Raw genomic sequence first — 20,251 nt, 5'->3', positions numbered from 1 at the left:
GGTCAGGCGTCTGACCCAGGTGTTGCTGGGCTAACGCCAGGGTATGGGCAGAGCTGTGTTCCTTTCCGGAAGCTCTCGGGTGGAGTCAGCTTCTAGAGGCTCTCCCGTTCCTTGGTTCGTGGTCTCTCTTCTCCTTCTTCAAAGCCTACAGTGTTGCATTTCTCCAAGCCTTCTTGCATGGTCACCGCCCCTCTGACTCTTCTGCCTCCCTCTTCCGTTTTAAGGGCCATTGTGATTACATTGGGCCACCCAGATAATCCAGAACAGTCTTTCCATCTTATCACCCCATTTTATTTACTTACTTTTATTGAAGTATAGTTGATTTACAATGTTAGTTTCAGGTGTACAGCAAAGTGATTCAGATATAGGTAGGTAGGTAGGTAGGTAGGTAGGTAGATAGACAGAATTTTTCAGATTCTTTTCCACTATAAGTTATTATAAGATATTGAGTTAGTTTCCTGTGTAGGTCCTTGTTGGTATCTATTTTAGATATGTTAATCCCAAACTCCTAATTTATCCCTCCTCCACTTCCCCTTTGGTAACCATAAGTTTGTTTTCTGTGTCCGTGAGTTTATTTGTTTTGTAAGTAAGTTCATTTGTATAATTTTTCTTAGAGTTCACGTATAAGCAATATATGATATTTGTCTTTCTCTGTCTGACTTCACTTAGTATGATAATGTCTAGATCCACCTGTGTTGCTACAAATGGCATTTGTTTCATTCTTTTTTATGACTGAGTAATATTCCATTGTATATGTATACCACAACTTCTTTATTCATCTGTTGATGGACATTTAGGTTGCTTCCAAGTCTTGGCTATTGTAAATAGTTCTGCTCTGAACATTGGGGTGCATGTGTCTTTTCAAGTAGAGTTTCCTTTAGATATATGCCCAGGAGTGAAATTGCTGGATCATGTGGTAACTCTGTTTTTAGTTTTTAAAGGAAACTCCATACTGTTCTCCTTAGTGGCTGCACCAGTTTACATTGCCACCAACAGTATAGGTGGGTTGCACACCCTCTCCAGCATTTATTTATAGACTTTTTGATGATGGCCATTCTAATCAGTACCTCACTGTAGCTTTGGTTTAATTTCTCTAATAATTAATGATGTTGAGCATCTTTTCTTGTGCCTGTTGGCCATCTGGCTGTATTTTTGGAGAAATGTCTGTTCAGAGCTTCTGCCCATTTTTTGATTGGGTTGTTTATTTTCTTGATATTGACCAGTATGAGCTGTTTATGTATTTTGGAAATTAATCCCATGTTGTTCACATCATTTGCAAATATTTTCTCCCATTCTGTAAGTTGTCTTTTCCTTTTGTTTATGGTTTACTTTGCTGTACAAAAGCTTTTAAGTTTAATTAGATCTCATTTGTTTATTTTTGCTTTTATTTTCGTTACTCTAGGAGACTGATCCAAAAAAAATATTGCTGCCAGGTTGGGAGGGGTGTATAGCTCAGTGGTAAAGTGCATGCTTAGCATGTGTGAGGTCCTGGAGTTAATCCCCAGTACCTACATTTTATAAATAAGTAGATAAACAAACCTAATCTCCCCCTCTCCAAAAAAGTAGCAAAAACAAAAAAAATTATTGCTGAAATTTATGTCAAAGAGTGTTCTGCCTGTTTTCCTCTAGGAGTTTTACAGTATCCGGTCTTACATTTAGGTCTTTAATCCATTTTGAGTTTATTTTTGCATATAGTGTTAGAGGATGTTCTAATTTCATTTTGTTTACATGTAGCTGTCCAATTTTCCCACCACCACTTGGGAAGAGACTGTCTTCATGCCATTGTGTATTCCTGCCTCCTTTGTCCTAGATTAATTGACCTTAAGTGTGTGGGTTTATTCCTGGGTTTTGTGTCCTGTCCCACTGTCTGTATCTGTCTTTGAGCCAGTACCATACTGTTTTGCTTGTAGTATAATCTGAAATCAGGGAGTGTGATTTCTCCAGCTCTGTTCTTCTTTCCCAAGATTGCTTTGACTATTCTGAGCCTTTCATGTTTCCATACAAATTAAAAAAAATTTTTGTTCCAGCTCTGTGAAAAATGTTACTGGAATTCGATGGGGACCGCATTGAATCTGTCTATTGCCTTGGGCAGCATGGCCATTTTAACAGTATTGATTCTTCCAGTCCAACAACACAATCCATCTTTACATCAGTTTGTGTCTTCAGTCTTGTTCATCAGTGTCGTGAAAGTTGCTTAGGTGGGCTTATTTCTAGGCATTTCATTCTTTTTGCTGCGATGGTAAATGTGATTGATTCCTTAGTTTCTCTTTCTGATATTTCATTCTTGGTGTATGGAAATGCAACAGGTTTCTGTGTCTTAGATTCGTATCCTGCAACTTTTTATCTCCCCATTTTAACCACATCTGCAAAATTCCTTTGGCCAGGTGAGGTGGTAAGGTAGCTTAATCACAGGTTCTGGGGACGAGGACATGGACTTCTTGGACGGGGAGCTGTATCCTGCCTACCTCCTGCAGTGCCACAGTGCCTGGCAAATAGCTAATATTGAGTGATTGCTAACATTTTTAGTGTTATTGTCATCATCGTCACTACCGTTAATGATAGGATTACTCATCCCTATCATTTCAATTGTAACATTAGTGTCGCAGTGCTGCTAAAAGTTGTATCTTCATTCAGGGCTCTACCGGATCTATTTGGCAGAGGTGTCAGTCTGATAATATAAGTAATTTGCCATTATTTAACTTTAGCTGGCATGTTAGTTTTTAGAAGTACTCAAGAAGAAAAATTATGAAAAATTATGCAAAAATATTTTTTCCAGATAGTAATATATGACAGTCATTAGAATATAAAGTTGTATGTGCCACTTTATAATTAATGACTTGCAAATAAGAGAACTGGTAACAACTTACTCTCTTCCTAATATATTTCCACTGTATCTGGTTGGGGAGAGACTATGTATTATATAATTTGCTTTATATTTTAGGGTTTAAATAGGTTTTTTGTAACAACAAATCATTATATTTGTAAAAGGCAGCAAAAAAAATTGTGCTGTTGGCTTGCTACTTATTTTTTTAAATCTTTAGACTTATTTATATACCAATTAAAGCCCTGAAAGTACACTCGAACAGGAGTTAATGTGTGTGCCTAAAATGTCAAGTTTTTTGTTTGGCCAGATGAGGGCACTTTTTCTTTACATTTCTGGAGTTTGAGCTGTGAAGCAGATTTGTTTTTCCCATCCAAGCTGTTACTTACTTTCTGTTATTATTGCCAGTGAGAGAAATAGTTTTGACATTTTTAATGTTTTGATTGTGTTGTGTTCTTACAGGTTGATCTTTCCCCAAAAGGAAAAGCTTCAATTTCTTGCAGTTTTTATATATGGAAACTTTAAAATGAATGACAATTTCTATGGTACAGGGTGGTTTTAAGAAGTATATATATACATGATTTGTAATTTTGCTTCTAATTAGTAAGAGAAGTTAAAATTTACTTGTAACCTGATTTGAGTACTCTGCCCATCACAGATGCAGTGACATTAGCAAGGCTCTTCTTCTTATCAGATTTCTTAATGCCTACTTTACATTCAATCAGTGTCACCTTGCATCTCCATCAAAATCATTCGGAAGTTAGGGAGAGGAAATAAAATACCAGAAATATTTTGTCTTAAAACAAACTCCAAAACCAAAATAAATAAATGAGTAGATAGACCACAATCTGACACCTACAAGTAAAACATCAGATTTGGCATATTTAACTTCTTCATTTGCAGTGCTGGCTGTCAAGGGCTTGGTCGAGTTGAGCAGGATAAAGCTTCTAAGGTTATGTGTGATAGTACAAAAAACATTAGACTGCAGCTACTTGGTGTTGATGTGAATAATCTAAGGAGAAAACCAAAGAAGAATAATGTTGAGGATTGTTTTAAAGGGCCCCTATAATAAAGCTCTTGTCGTTTCACTGTAGATAAACAAAACACATTTATGACCTTTTTTTGAAAGTTAAATTTCTAAACAGCAGTGAGACAGAGAGCTGTTGCTTATTAATGTTTGAAAAACACTAACGAAAATTAAGTCATCAAAACTTGATTGACTTGAAGGAGATTCAAAAGAGGGGAAGCCAGCTAGGCAGAATCCAAAGAGCAGGTTTAAACTTGTGCACGATTTTCAGTCGTGAGAAGGAATGAATTATTTTTAAAATATATGTCTAACAAGATGAGTGTGCATAATACCTCCCTGGAATAGGTTTAAAAAAAGCTGTTCACAAGTGACCCGGGATGGGGGGGAGGTGTCAGCTGAGTGAGCCAGCACCTTAGTGTCCCCTGTGGCTGCCAGGCGGCGCCATGATCACCGTTATCACAGCCCTTCTTAGGGGGCACCAGCTGTGCTGCAGGTGCTTCTCAGTCACTTACTTTCAACATCCCCAGGAGCCATGTATCATTCCCATTTCAAAGATGAGGAAATTTAGGCTCAGAGACATGTGTTCACAGTGCCACCGGAACTAGCAAATAGTGAATTCTCAGGCCAAAATTGAGGTCATGAAGATTGAAGACACTTTAAAGTTAGGAGAAATGTCACCAAGAAGGGCTTTGGGTTAAAGGATGGAGTTCCCAGTCAGCTCTGTCTCAAGAGGCCATCTGCTGGTGTGTCGAGGAATAGCAGCTGAGCTGCCTGGTGCCTGCAAGGCTGGATTTGTCACGGCCCCAACAGCACAGCAAACGCATCTGGTGCCACTTGATGGACTGTTGTTACCAGTCCCTTGGAGAGAAAAGAAGAGTTCCCTAGTGTTTAATATCAGCCATCTGTTGTTTATTGTTTTTTAACCCAGGAGGTTACTAAGGGAAAGGAAAGGAAGTAGTGACTTTTCACTTTATTTCTGTCCCCTGACTTTTTGTTTCATAAATTTTGGTAGCAGTCTTTTGCCTTGACCATACCAAGACAAAGACTGTTTGAATAGTAAGCCAAACTTTTTTTTTCCTGTCAGTCCTCTTTAACAAATAGTCAGTATTTTAAATCAGAAAGACTATAGATCTTTAAAAAGAGTTAAATTTTTTTCTCTTACATTAAATATTCATCGGGAGCCTTCTGCATGGCAGCCACTCTGCTTGGCACATTGGATTCGGATGTAAGACATGGCGGTGCCCTTGCTGTTGGTTTACAGCCTAGGGCGGGCTCTCAGGAAGCGCCCCAGTCGTCACGCGGAGGTGGGATAAGGACTGTGACCGTGGGCAGGGCGCCCAGCCCAGGCAGGAGAGGGGCAGAACGACCTCATCACGGGAGATGTGATGTTTGAGCCAAATCCACAGGGGATTTCTCAGATAGGTAACCGAGAGGGAGGAAGGGCTGGTTTTGTTAAAGGGAAGGTGTTTGTTTTGGCTAGCTGGAGTGCAGCACCTAGGTTTTGAAGTATATGCTTGGTTCTTTGAAAATGTGGGAGTGGAATTTTTTAAGGATTTTTTTAGTTTAGAGATAAATATTGGAGTAATTTGAATAGAAATGCCAGAAAAGGTTGACTAGAGATAGAATAAGATAGAAAAAGAGTGGAGGAAACCAGGGAGTGAATGCCTGAAAAGGTCAGAGAGGTTCCTGGAACCTCCAAGTCAGGAGAAAAAACAGTGCTTCAGGAAGAGGTGGTTATGGGGTCAGCGGAGGGCGGGTCATGTGGTGCGTCTGAGTCGAGGAGGATGAGTCAGGCACTGGGTGTGATTAGGAGACCAGTTACTTAAACGTGAGTAATGCTGTGCAAGGTTAGATTTCAGGTAATATTTTAAAGATGTGCCTAAGATGTGTGTTCATTTCTAAGCCTTGGGAGAGGGCATTCAGGGGCCTCTTTGAAACAGTGGACATACGTAGATGGCATGCCTTTATTTTATTCCCTGCCCATCATTCTCTTTTTTCTGAGAATCTAACCCGTATTTTCCTTGGAAAATATGTCCGTCCTTGCTCGCAGGCCTGGTCTTGTCCTGTATTTGATGCGGACCTGACCTCAGGAGAGCGCACGTGATGTGACTGGGCCCTTTGAAGTTCCCGATGCTCTGGAGGAAGAGAATCTCTTTTGTCAGATTTGAAGCTGTGAAGGGGTCAGCCTGGAGCTGTCCTCGTGGGCTGAGTATCTCTGAGACCTGGGGAGGGGGCTAAAGGGGAAGGACAGGGCGGAGCCAGGTGAGGTGCTGAGACCGACATGCTCACCTTGCTATCATGTGATGACTTGTGTCTCTGGATCCACTCCTGGACTTTTCCTTTTTTTGAATCAATAAATTCCCTTCTTTTGCTTAAGTTATTTTGAATTGGATTTTCTGTCATTTGAGGCTCAAAGAATCTCATTCCTCTAAATACTATGTTATATATTTTTAAAGTCTGCAGATGACTCAGGGACTTAACAGATCTGAGGCCCACTGGACAGAGTTAAATGCTTCTGCTTTACTCGGTTAGATTATCAGCAATACGATTTGCCCCACAAATCTTGATCCAGTATTGTTAATTAATTAATGATCATTCTTGGTACAATTTGATCTTTATTACAAACATACATGTAATACCTGGTTATTTATTATAGTTGAGGGGAGGGGATATTTTTATTAATGCTTTTTCGATTAATCAAGGGTTAACCCGTTTATCTCCTTCAGCTTCTTTCAGCAGGGTTATCCTTTTCAAAATGTTGGGATTCCAATTTATTCATTATCTGTCTCTTTAGACTTATAGATATTCTTGCCAATCATAAATCTTAGATCTAGGAATCAGACCATAAACCTTGAAAGCAACATAATTTGCCAAAGGCCCCATAAAATAAAATATGAATTCATCCCTGACTCCAGCTAAGTTAAGTAACTTGGGGGAAAAAAAGGAAAATTGTTTTGCTAATTTTGTCGTTAGGAGTAACTTCCAATTCAGTAGAAAATGATGGGTATTTTAAAATTGAATTTAGTAAAAACTATTTACTGAAAGGTACCATTAAAAATAATAGGGCATTTGGAATGTACTTGCTATGATAATAAGATTTCTGAGGGTATTATGACACCTGCCCTCTGGTTTATTAGTGAGGCTGCTCATAGGGTAATTATTTCTTTCTGGGAACTTCCCTGCAATGAACGTAACTTGTTTGGGTTCTATAGAACAAGAAAATTAATAATCACCTGTGGATAACAGAGTAAGTGCCTGAATTTAATATGCTAAATTTACTGTTTTCTATAGAAAGAGACATTTCATAAAGGAATAATAACAACTAATTTTCTAATTAGGTAGAAGAAAAGGAATGAGAGTAAAAAGTTTAGATTGAAATTAAGTTGTATTTCCTATGCTCTGATCATATGTTCCATGAAATTGGTCTAGTGTTCTCAGCCTCTGTGCTCTTTTTCTTTATTCTCTATCTAAAATACCATTTATGAATTAGTATTGAGTTATATAATTTATGAATTAGCACTAATTCATGTATGAAGTCCTGTATTCTAATGCAGCTCACCCTCAGGAAGCTTTTTTGGACACTGTAGTCAGACTTGATCTCTTCCCACTTATTCCCTTTCTTCCTTCCCTCTCTCTCTCCCTCCAGTTGTGCAGAATTTTTATTTTATTCCTACTACACGCTTTAGGCATTATGTTAAGTGCTGTAAGGGCAAAGAAGAACAATGTGTCATTCCTGCCCTCTGGTGGTTGAAAGAAACATTGCAAACAAGTGATTGTAAGCGTGTGTGCTAGCCTTGGCATCACCCATTTCTTTCATTCCTGCTGCGTTTATTCCTTCCCTGATTTATCAGTCATGTGATGAGCATCTTCTGTATGATGGTCTTTACCAGCACCTTGTCTGGTATAGTAGCACTCTGGCCTTCAGTAGCAACAGTTTACATAGGTGAGGTCTTAAACAAATGGATTTCCAAAAGCATGCTTTCAGCGTGCCTAGATCTGACTCTCTGACTCCATATTTGGGTTGCAAGGTGTTTTCCTTTCTGTATCTAACATTTCTAGGCCTGCTGAGCTTCAGACTGGTTGTACCCGTGATGGGTGACAAATGGAGATGCATTGTATCTTAGGTCTCTTGCTGCCTAACAAGTTACGTCAAAACTTAGCAGCTCAAAACAAGAAGCATTTAGTATCTCGAGGTTTCTGTGAGTCAGGAATTACGGCAGCGGCTTAGCCGGGTGGTTCTGGTAGGGGAACGCAGTCAAGGTGTTGGTCAGCGCTGCAGTCACCTGAAGGCATGTCTGGGGTTAACTCAAGGACGAACAGGAGGGAGGCCACAGTGTCTTCAGGGACCTCACCTTGGAAGTCAAGCAAGAGGGCTGCCTAGGGCTAGACTACCAGGAGGCAAGGATCGCCAGGGACCACCTTGTCTGCTGGCTACCGCGTATCATAATCCTGCTTTCGTGGGCAGTAAATTTGGGCCCATATGAAGAAGACACTAGTAGATCTACAAATGGAAGTATTGCAGAGTGAAAGAAGGAGTCGAAACATTAGACCAACTCGTCTTCACTTTAATTTCATTCTTCGTTCACGCACCTCATTCATAATGCATTCCCCTAGGAGAATACCGCTCAGTTCTCAGTGCTCCCAAGCTAATGCTTTTAAAGGAGCCCTTCGAGAAGAAGGAAGAAAATGGTAATAGAAATGAGTTTTATGAGAACATACTTTTATGAAGGTGAGGCTGGGCCATTTTCATCTGTTTAAGCTATGATCTATTTCAGTTTCTGTTTCTGTGCCACTCAGTGGTGAGAAGCGTTTCTTCAGAGAGAGTGCTTAGTGACAGCTGCTTGTTTTTCAAAGATTCTTTGTCAAATTACTTCCATGCTTTAATATGAGCCGTGTGTGCCGTTTGTGGTCTGCAACCTGCAGAACGCTGCTCGTATCATCAAGGTCATGATGAAAAATGGCAGAAATACGTTTGATCGGGTAGTAGGGAAAGTGTGGCCACCTTGTGCAGGTACAGGTTTAAACGTCGCTAGGCCATTAAGCACATTGTGAACAGAGCTGAGAATTCGTTGTCTGGAATGGAATTTTACTTTACTATTAAGAACATCAGGACTTCGAAGGAAAAGTCAAATTGCCCTCCTCTCTGCTCCCTTCTCCCCAAGTAATTTTCCTCCTCTTTTTTCTATCTTAATACATTTTTTTTCATAAGTAAAATCTTTTCAGGTTGGTATGTTCATTTTGAAAGTACAACAGTGCCACTTTCAGCCTTGTAAGTGGATGAGAAAGAAAAATATAGGAGGATATAAACAATTTAAAATATTAAAGTTGTATTGATCTGGTTTTCATGTAATGATTTCAATATCATTTCAGAAACAAGTCGTACTAGAAATGATATTCCTGGCTCTCCAGTTTTATTGATGCTTCTGGTGATAGCCAACCTAGAATAAATATTTCCATGGAATAACTATAATATCTTTGCAGATATGACTTATGAAGTTAATATATTAACAAGTTTGTAATCCCCAAAGGCAAAGGGAGAGATTATAATCATATTATATCTTGAGATTATTTCCTTTGGAACTTCTTTCATTGACTGTATTCATTTCTTATGAGCTTAATGTATTCATTTCTTATTTTATCTTGTAAATGTTTATTTATACTTTTGTTTATGTGTGAAGACATTGTGTAATCTTAGTGGTGAGATAAATTTAAAGCAGAGCCCTTTCGCTGAACAAATATGTACTGGGCTTCTATTAAATACCGAGGCCTCTGGTGGTTTCTGGGGCCACAGTCATGAACAAAACGGGCGCTACCACTGAATTTTTCTTGCTCCAAGTGTAAAGGAGATGGAAATTGAACAAATAACCGCACAGGTAAATACATAAGCATAGTTTAAAAGATTTAAGCTGAAACAAGGCAGATGAGTAGGGGGAGTTAGTTTGCAGGGAAGATCCGAAGGGTCTGAAAGCAGCCAGAGCGCCTGGAGGAGTGGGCCAGGCAGGGAGCCTCCCGGCCGGGGCAGGGCATCCCGGAGCAGAGCCCCATTGCCCAGTTAAGGCCTTGGCATTTTTATTCCGTGCACAGGGTTGGGGTAGGGGGTTGGCAGCTGTTGAAGATTTTAAATAGGGGAATGGCATTTTATTTTTTGCTCTGGCTGTCGGGTGAGGAGTTAAATGATGTGAGTAGAAAAAGGAGAATAGCTAAGAAGCAGCTGCTTTCGTCCCAAGGAGGAAAGGTGGGGGTGAGTTAAGGGAATATCAGCAGAGACAGGGGGAAGAGTCGCTGGACAGGGAATTCAGAGGGCAGGCGGCACGGGATTCGTTGGATTTCACAGGAGGAGTAATTTCTGGTTTTGTGACTTACATGCAGTTGGGTGGAAGTTCCATGTTTTAAAATGAGAAAAATGGTTGGTTCTTTTGGAGGGTGGGGCAAAGTGGGAAGTTGGGGAGAAGCTGTGTATTGAAGGCTGGAGATCAAGAGATTTGTTTGGGGTGAAGGGCAGGTTTGAGGTGGTGGTGGGAAAGCCAAGTGGAGATTTCAGGCGGACAGTCGGGGATACGAGCCTGGAACTCAGGGGTGGGTTAGAGAAATGAATTTGGCAGATGTCAACATATTCATGCTAGTTAGGCCAGTAAACAGACTACAGAACATGTTCTCAAGTCCTGTCTGGATGCATGGTAGGGCTAGGATGCGTAACTGCTAAAATTTCATTGACATGAAAAATAACTGCTTTCTGAACAATTAAGAAAAATCGGGAATGTTGCTTAGAAAAGGGGCTTTAAGAAAGAGCCAGAACTTTCCTTTCATTAGAGCTTCTTGTGACTTAATGCCCCCCTTTCTTTTCTTGATCTCATTCTCAAGGAATTTGATTACTTGCTCTTCTGTGCTTTTCCAAAGACATCAATCCGTTTTCTTATTAAATCTTGAGATCTGGTTACAACATGTTGATTCCCAGTTTCCCCTTGTAGCGTGTTTTTTTAGAAATTACTAATCAACTCAGTCTTACTCTTAGCATCATTTTTTCCATAGCTTTTCTGAAGCTTCATAGTGCCTTTGTGACAGAAAGAATGGAAGTGCACAACAGAACCGTCACCCTGAGCTGTTTTGTTTATTCTGTCTCATTTTAGAGTGATCTCGAAATCCTCCGTTCTGTTAGACAGTTGTAGGAAACATTTAGCTCTGTTTTTCAGTATTTGTATTTTACATAGTAGAAGTGCTAGCTGTAACGCTAGGAAATGTCCTTATGGATAATAATGCCTTTCTCTTGTAGCATTACAAATGAGTAAATGAATTATCCATTGATTGGAGAAATTTATTTTTTATTTATCCAAATAAATGCTTTAAAAAAAATACCCATTCATTTATCAGCTTAATGCAAAGCCTGTACCAGGCACTACAGGAAAGAGAGCTGGAAGATACTTCTGCACTGAAGATACTTTCTGTCTGTAGCCCTTGTCATAAGAGCAGAGAGCTGTTATCTACTGCATATATAACTCAACAATTTGAAAGTCCACCTGGTGGAGACTATAATTGTTGCTGGGACATTGTAGAGTTGAAAGTCAGCTTACAGGCCCAGCATATCTAATTATTTCTAGCACAGCGGAGAAGTGAAGATGATTCATTGAGTTAGAAATACCAGTGATCTCGGGGCCACCCCACGTTTCCCATGTGGTCCTCCTCTTGTCGTGTGCTTTACTCTTTTTTTTTTTTTTACTATTTCTAGTGCTTTTTAATTTTTTTTTTACATTTTTTATTGATTCATAATCATTTTACAGTGTTGTGTCAAATTCCAGTGTTCAGCACAATTTTTCAGTCATTCATGGACATATACACACTCATTGTCACATTTTTTTCTCTGTGATTTTTTTTTACATTTTTTATTGATTCATAATCATTTTACAGTGTTGTGTCAAATTCCAGTGTTCAGCACAATTTTTCACTCATTCATGGACATATACACACTCATTGTCACCTTTTTTTCTCTGTGATTTATCATAACATTTTGTGTTTATTTCCCTGTGCTATACAGTGTAATCTTGTTTATCTATTCTACAATTTTGAAATCCCAGTCTATCCCTTCCCACCCTCTACCCCCCCCCCCCCCGGTAACCACAAGTCTGTATTCTCTGTCCATGAGTCTATTTCTGTCCTGTATTTATGCTTTGTTTTTGTTTGTTTGTTTTTGTTTTTTAGATTCCACATATGAGCGATCTCATATGGTATTTTTCTTTCTCTTTCTGGCTTACTTCACTTAGAATGACATTCTCTAGGAGCATCCATGTTGCTGCAAATGGCATTATGTTGTCGGTTTTTATGGCTGAGTAGTATTCCATTGTATAAATATACCACATCTTCTTTATCCAGTCACCTGTTGATGGACATTTAGGTTGTTTCCATGTTTTGGCTATTGTAAATAGTGCTGCTATGAACATTGGGGTGCAGGTGTCATCCTGAAGTAGATTTCCTTCTGGGTACAAGCCCAGGAGTGGGATTCCTGGGTCATATGGTAAGTCTATTCCTAGTCTTTTGAGGAACCTCCACACTGTTTTCCATAGTGGCTGCACCAAACTGCATTCCCACCAGCAGTGTAGGAGGGTTCCCCTTTCTCCACAGCCTCTCCAGCATTTGTCATTTTTGGATTTTTGAATGACAGCCATTCTGACTGGTGTGAGGTGATACCTCATTGTAGTTTTGATTTGCATTTCTCTGATAATTAGTGATATTGAACATTTTTTCATGTGCTTTTTGATCATTTGTATGTCTTCCTTGGAGAATTGCTTGTTTAGGTCTTCTGCCCATTTTTGGATTGGGTTGTTTATTTTTTTCTTATTGAGTCGTATGAGCTGCTTATATATTCTGGAGATCAAGCCTTTGTCGGTTTCACTTGCAAAAATTTTCTCCCATTCCGTAGGTTTTCTTCTTGTTTTATTTCTGGTTTCCTTTGCTGTGCAGAAGCTTGTAAGTTTCATTAGGTCCCATTTGTTTATTCTTGCTTTTATTTCTTCTAGGAGAAAATTTTTGAAATGTATGTCAGATAATGTTTTGCCTATGTTTTCCTCTAGGAGGTTTATTGTATCTTGTCTTATGTTTAAGTCTTTGATCCATTTTGAGTTGATTTTTGTATATGGTGTAAAGGTGTGTTCTAGCTTCATTGTTTTACATGCTGCTGTCCAGTTTTCCCAACACCATTTGCTGAAGAGACTGTCTTTATTCCATTGTATATTCTTGCCTCCTTTGTCGAAGATGAGTTGACCAAAAGTTTGTGGGTTCATTTCTGGGCTCTTTATTCTGTTCCATTGGTCTATATGTCTGTTTTGGTACCAATACGATGCTGTCTTGATGACTGTAGCTCTATAGTATTGTCTGAAGTCTGGGAGAGTTATTCCTCCAGCCTCTTTCTTTCTCTTCAGTAATGCTTTAGCAATTCTAGGTCTTTGATGGTTCCATATAAATTTTATTATGATTTGTTCTAGTTCTGTGAAATATGTCCTGGGTATGCTTTACTCTTTTGAGACAGGCACTAAGCATGTTTCAAAAGGAATGTCCCCAAGGGGAAGGGGCTTCCCTATTCTCATCCCTCAAGATGGACAGGACTGGAGTTAGGGAAAAGCAACTGGCCAGAGCCAACTTCCACACAGATTTTAAAATATCAGTGTGAAGACAGAATGAGCAGTGAAGCCCAGGCTCTTACTAGGCAGCCAGGAGAGCAGTGGGGAACAGAGGATGAGAACTGGAGGTGAGAACTAGGAGCGTATGCTGGCTCCTCAGTGTCTAGGATGTTTCATGTACTTGGCATTTTATGTCACTGGTGTTAAACTTTCTTGACCATTATGCACAACAAGAAATGCATATTGCATGACCCACTGTTCACGTACAAATGCACTTCTTCATGTAAAACTGAAATGAAGAATTACCCGTACCCTCTCTTCCGTGTCGTAATTTAAAAGTGCCGGTAGCAAGCACCCCACTGACGGCATCTCATTATCCTCCAGTGGGTCCGACCAGGGTCGACGCATGCTGCCCTGTGCAGCAGGGAGAGTCCCACGGGCGAGATCGGAGGCGAAGTAGGATTGTTTTTTGGAGTCACTCTTGTCATGGGTCATGCATCAGTGGGTAGAAATCAGGCTCCTTGAGGCTCTGGCACACCACACCGCTGTCCTCACGGCCGGTATCAGGTTAACACTGAGAGCTGTTGAGCAGACACAGCGCAGCAGTCAGCACTGCCAGTAGCATAGTGGTTGGTAAGGAATGGTTACTGTACTAAGGTTTGGGGTGATCTGAAGCCATCTGGTTGGGTTATAGTTTAGCTTACCATCCACTCACTGTTCCTGTGAGCCAGGAATCCTGGAGCTGCTGGGTTGGGCAGTTCTGGCTCAGGGCGTCTTAGGAGGTTGTAGTTTGACATTGGCTGGGCCTTCCGTGCCTGAGAGCTGGAAAGCTGGGGCTGGGGGACCACAGTACTGGCAAGTTGGGACTGGCTGGTTGGTCCAAGAGACCAAGACAGAAACCTGTGGTGGGTTTTGGGGTGTATACAAAGGTGTGAGTACCGGGAGATGAGGGTCCTTGGCCATCTTAGAGGCTGGCTACTACCATTGCTTGAAAGGATATCTTTGTTAATCCTTGCCTTGAATTTTTAATGAAAAAGGAAACATGTAAATACTGAATGGGTAAGCAGGTTATATTTAAAGGGCAGAATTATGGAAAATTAGTTAAATATTGAGAAGAACCTAAATGAAATTAGTAAGAATAGAGAATAATTTACTTGTAATAAAACTAGTGATACTAACTGTTAGTAAGTAAAATGACCCATCAGCTGACTGGTCAGAGACATGTGTCACTAAACTTTAAAGAGTAGGTAGAAGACTGTCAAACACATTTCACTCAATTACTGCTCTAGATTAAGAGTTGGCAACAGTGGCCTTTGGACAAAATCCAGCCTGCTGCCTGTTTCGTAAATAAAGTTTTATTGGAACACAGCCACACTCATTTGTTTACACACTGTCTATCACTGCAACGGCAGAGGTCATAGTTTTGACCAAGACTGGTCCACAAAGCCTAAAATATTTCCTGTCCTTTGCAGAATGTTTGTTGACCCCCTGCTCCAGATTTTAGAGTTTTAAATACAAGCTTAAATTTTGTAGTGTCGATGAGATGCATAAATCCAAGGACTGTAGCATGCAAGTGAACTTTTAAACACAAAAAAGGTGGAATGTTAAGTGTTTTTAATTTTTTTAGAAGAAAAATCTTTAATAATTAGAAGAGGGACAATATAGTTGAGATACAAGAATAAGAATAATGCTTCATTAGGCAAGACTTTGTTTATTAAGATAATTCGTGAGCTCTGCATGGGGCCCATGTGGGAACACATGAGGCCAACATTTGGAAAGCAAATGTGAACATTATGTTGACTGAATTAGGTTATTGTGGGAAAGCAATTTAAAGTTTTTAATCAGTTTCTTACTCTGAATGGGAAATTAAGAATGTTGTTATTTTCTTTGAAATCTGCTTTGGTTCATGGTTAGAGTTTTGGTATATTCTTCTTCTTTTCTTTTATTCAGATGGTTTTGTTTTACCAATTATAGTGTAATTTTTTAACCTGAAAATGTAGTCTTAAGAATATGTCCGTGAGTCATGGCCACTTTCTACCCATCCACTGCAGGGTGACTCAAAGAGATACAGGTATCTACCAGTCTTAACGACGTGCCACAGACAAATTGAAAAATCAGAGTTGAGAAGCAGAAAGTTTAGTGCTCAGGGTCACATGAGTGAGGACAAGGAGCTTGGCGCTTGTGTGCAGCGGGGAGAGGAAATCCCGGGTGAGACGTATCTCTGATGGCACCAGCCTCATATATTCTGCTCCTGGGCTGGCTTTCTGGTCATTATTAGAAACTACTTTTCTAAACTAGTGAAAAGAATTTATGCCAAATATAATGTACTTTAAGATTGTGGTGTATGGAAGAGGAGATTTAGAGGTGAAATCACTCTTGTATTTTGTGAAATTAATAGCTACCATTTATTGGGCACTTAGACTGTTTCAGACACATTTCATTTCAAAAATGAGCTCATGTAATGCTCACAGTAACTCCGTGGGGGTAAGAAACAGCGTTATCCTCACTCAGCACATGGCTACACTGAGCCTTAGAACTAAGTTTAGCTTGCCCACATTTAGTAACAGGACCAGGACTTGAATCTGGGGACGTCACACTCCAGATCTCCATGCCACACTGCTCACCCGCACACCTGTCCCCTTATTCCTGGCTCTTGTGGTTTTCCTTTCTGCTTTCCCTCCTTCCCACCTCTTCTCTCCCTTTCTCATTTCCTTTTTTCCCCTTTTTATTGTTAATTACATAACTGATAGATGTTGTCAAAACAATTTATCTAGCACAAAAGGGTACAAAGTAAAAACTGAAAGTAGCCTTCACCCGTGCTGTCAGTAACATTCACTGTTCTCTCACCCGCTTCCTGTGCTAGAGACGATGTTCATGCACCAGCAAGCGGCACCTTCCAGGATGGGACACACACAGTTCTGCCCTGTTGTTAACAGCTGGGTGACGTGTTCCGTAGTACAGATACCTTAATTTATGCAGCCATTCCCATTGAGTATCCTTCTGACTTTTGGCATCTTGTTTTCTTTGTTGCTGTTTATGTAACTTTGCCTAATGAGCATCTGGTGTTTGCCTTACTTACACTCATTGAGACGACTGAAGTGTATCTATCAATCTGGATAATTTTGAAAAGCAATAATTACGTTCTTTACATGCCCTTGAATGATATTTTAATGAGTCTAATTTCTTGAATAGGATTTTGTTTCTGTGTCATGAGGTCTTGTAACCCTTTCTTAAAACCCCTGAGAAGTCTCCTTTGCTCAGTTATCAGCAGATGACGTTTTATGTCGGTACTGATTTAAAATTTTCTAGAGATTCGCTATTTCAAGAAAATGCTTTGAATTACCACATAAAGATGATTTTAGAGTTGATTCATCATAGGTCCATAAAATCTTATCTATTGTTAAATGTATGTAGTGAAAAAATTTGAGCCACAGCACAAACTGTCAGGAAATAATTTTTCCAAAAGAATATTAAGATAACTAACCTAATTCCTGGTGTCTTTAGTAATTTATTTAAATGAAGATGACAGTTTACTATCCTTGTTGATATATTGGTTAACTGTACTTTTCATACAGCGATGATGCTTATTTTGGAAGTTTTTTTTTTTTTTAAGAAAACTAATTTTTCTAAAATGCAACAAGATTTCGTGTACAGAGTATCTACTTGTCTATTGTAAACACTGATACATATTTATAAATGATAGAAGATGGGGTGGCTGGATAGATGAATAGGAGGGAGGAACTGGACAAAATAAAATTAAAATGATCATGTCTAGCTAGTAAGAATGTCTTACAAAGCAAGAAGCAAACCTACCCTGGCTGCCTCTTGTTCTAGGTAAGGATGAATAGAAGAGAGACACTAGGGGGCAGAGGAGAGAAAACGTGGGTTCCTTCTAAACCCTTCCCTCAACTTCCCAGCAGTGAGACTGTGGGCAGCCTCTGTTTCCCCTTTCCTCGTATGTAATGCGAACAGTGAAACCTACTGACCATATTCTTAGCAAATGAAAGATCAGTCATTTATCCACAACACCTGGAGTGATTCTCAGCCAGTTGCTCCCATGTTGCTGTTCTCTGGCTTATGAATTTTTAGCTCTTTTTCTCTGTTTTTGGCAGAAAAAAAAATTCTTTTCTTTTTTGAGAAATAGCTTAGGGTAGTGATTTTGAGTGATTTATAATTAACAGAATGAGAAAATAAACATAATGGGCTTTTTGGACTCCAGAATTGATTGATGATGTTGACATTAAAAATTTTAAAGCCATATTTGGTGGCCACAATAGATCGAGAGTTTAGTTAAGCTCTGAGAACAGCTTGTCTTATTACGTGTAGAAGTGACTGTGCCGCCTGCCAGCTGGACCTCCTTCCCTGCCCTTCCACAGCGATGGCTCTCTCCTCTGCTGGCTCCACGTTGCGCTTCCAGTGTTAAGAACCTCTTTGTTCTGGTCTTACTCATCCTCTTGGCAGCCCTCGGCACAGTTGGTCCTTGACGCCCTTTCCCCCTTAGCTTCTGTGACATCACGCACTGCTGGGCTTCACGCTGCTTTTCTGGGCACCCTTTGCTGCCTCTTTTTCTCCTGTGTCAGCCACGCTGGTCCACTGCCATTCTTCAGATAGGCCAGTGACACTTATTTTGGAAGATCTTACTTATTCCTGCCCCTTCCCTCTTCCTGGCCCTTCGTGCACGCCTCCCCTTCTGAATGAGGTTCACACTGACCTTGTTTAGCGCCATCTCTCTGGCCACGCCCCTGATTCCTCTACTTTTTCTTTTTTTCATAGCACTTACCCCTTCGGTCGTACTGTGCAGTTTACTTAACTGTTGTGATGTATTTGTGTTCGCCAAGAGAGTGTAAGCTCCCTGAGAGCAAGGATCTGTTTTTCACGGCTTTCCAAGCACCAGTGGTAGACACTGTGGACCGATGAAGGCACAGCGTGTGTCCCGTGTTCTCCTTCCGGTCCCCTCGTTTACTTGCAAGGCAGTCACCCATAAACCTGCATCTCCAGCCAGCTCTTTTCCTACTTCTCCACCCACTGACCTCCCCATATGGTGTCTAATGGATGCAATGAGAAAAAAACCACTTTGCACCCTCCTTAATTTCTCTTTGCTTCATCTGCCCACTCCCAGTCCCCACCTCCAGTCTGTCAGTAGAACCTGTTGATACTGCCTTCTCCCAGAAGGCATCCCAGATGTGCCCACTTCTGTCTCTGCCGTACGTCCCATCTGTGCCCCCATCACCTCTCACCCTGACGTTTCCAGTGGCCTCTCACCTTTTCCCACTTTTTTCTTCTCTTGACTCTTTACAATCCATGCTCCACACCATAGCCAGAGGCACCTTCATAAAACATACACATCAGTCACGTCATATCACAGCCTTCGAGCAGCTTTCCATAGCACTTAGAATAAAATCCAAAGTCCCTTCTCTGGTTTATAAATCCAACACTAGTGGACCTCATCTCTTAACTGTTCCCTCGCCCACCACTCTGGTCACTGGGGCCTTCTTCCTTCTCTTCAGGTCTGCCAGCCTTACAGCCGTTACACTGTCCACTGTACCTGGACTTCTTTTCCCCTCCCCCCTTCTCTGCCCTTGCTTAAGCCAGTGCTTAAACGTTACTCCTCGGGACTTCTCTTGGCTATCCATCCATTCACTTGGTCACTTACCTTAGTTCTTTCCTACTCTCTTGTAGTCAGCCCTCCATATCCACAATTCTGCATCCTTGGATTCAACCAACCATGGGTGGACAATATTCAGGGGGAAGAAAAATTCCAGAAAGTTCCAAAAAGCAAAACTTGGATTTGTCTTGTACCAGCAACTATTTACATAGCATGTATATTAAGTATTATAAGTAATCTAGAGAGAATTTAAAGTATATGGGTAAGTTATATGCAAACACTATGCCATTTTATAAGGAACTTGAGCCCCCGCAGATTTTGGTGTCCGTGGGGGATCCTTGAACCTGTGTTCACTGAGTTTCTTCCCCCATGAGAACGTGAGCTCCGTGAGAGCATAGGCTGTTACGTAGAGTAGCGTCTGGCACAGAGTTGATGCTCAGTAAATATTTGTGAGTATAATGAATATAAACAATAATATTGTACTATAATGACGTAATATGATAAATATTGCTTCAATACTAATCATAGTACAACATGTAAACGTATCAAAGTCCAAAATGTAATGTTCAGATTTATCAAATAAAACATTTAATTTAAAATGAATGAATGAATGAAAAAGGGAACAGATTATTTTTTAAAGTTATAAATTTCTGTAACACTGATGATAGTATTTTAACTAAATGATTAGGAATCTTAAGGCAGCATAGAAAGAAATGGACTATTCTGGAAGGCACACCTAAGAAAGACCGTTCTGTCTCTTAGTAGAAAGCAGAAAATAGTCCTGCCCCACCACCCTCCTTTTTTCTTTTCATTTACACAATATTTTTAAAAGTATTTTTCTCTTATATCTTTATTTAGAAACAAAATTTGGCACTTGCTTTTGTTTTTCTAGTAAAGCATGAGAAATTTTCTTACAGTCTTTAAGCATTGTCTGTAACGAGAAACAAACAGCTTGAATGCCAAAACAATGTGTAATTAGATCATTCATTCTCTTTCCACGTGCTGAGTGGATGCCGAGGGTTTATCTCTGCAGTAAAAGTGACTGGGATATTTAACTTTATTTTATGAAAGTATGTTTTTAAATGTACAATTCTTCTTTTGTCAGACAGTAACAAATTATTATGCAGAAGGTATTCCTTTACCACAGATTTTTGCAAATACATGTCCCAGATTTTGTAGAGACTCTTCCT

At 40.0% G+C, this 20,251-nt stretch overlaps 1 protein-coding gene across 4 annotated transcripts in view; it reads left to right on the top strand.

Moving 5' to 3' along the window:
* The window catches only part of PLEKHA5 (pleckstrin homology domain containing A5), a 212,134-nt gene that overhangs the window by 57,538 nt on the left and 134,345 nt on the right, over positions 1-20,251 (top strand). Inside the window, exon 4 of one of the 4 annotated variants that reach the window (XM_072954695.1) lies at positions 5,899-5,947. The exons of the other annotated variants lie outside the window; for them this stretch is intronic. Coding sequence (XP_072810796.1) covers positions 5,899-5,932 — 34 coding nt within the window. The 3' untranslated portion in view covers positions 5,933-5,947. Of the gene's footprint in view, positions 1-5,898; positions 5,948-20,251 lie in introns of those variants that run through there. 4 annotated transcript variants of the gene reach the window in all.

Source organism: Vicugna pacos, chromosome 34 (genome assembly GCF_048564905.1).
Source record: "Vicugna pacos chromosome 34, VicPac4, whole genome shotgun sequence".
Classification (NCBI taxonomy): Eukaryota; Metazoa; Chordata; class Mammalia; order Artiodactyla; family Camelidae; genus Vicugna; species Vicugna pacos.
This window is presented reverse-complemented; position numbering and strand designations above follow the sequence as displayed.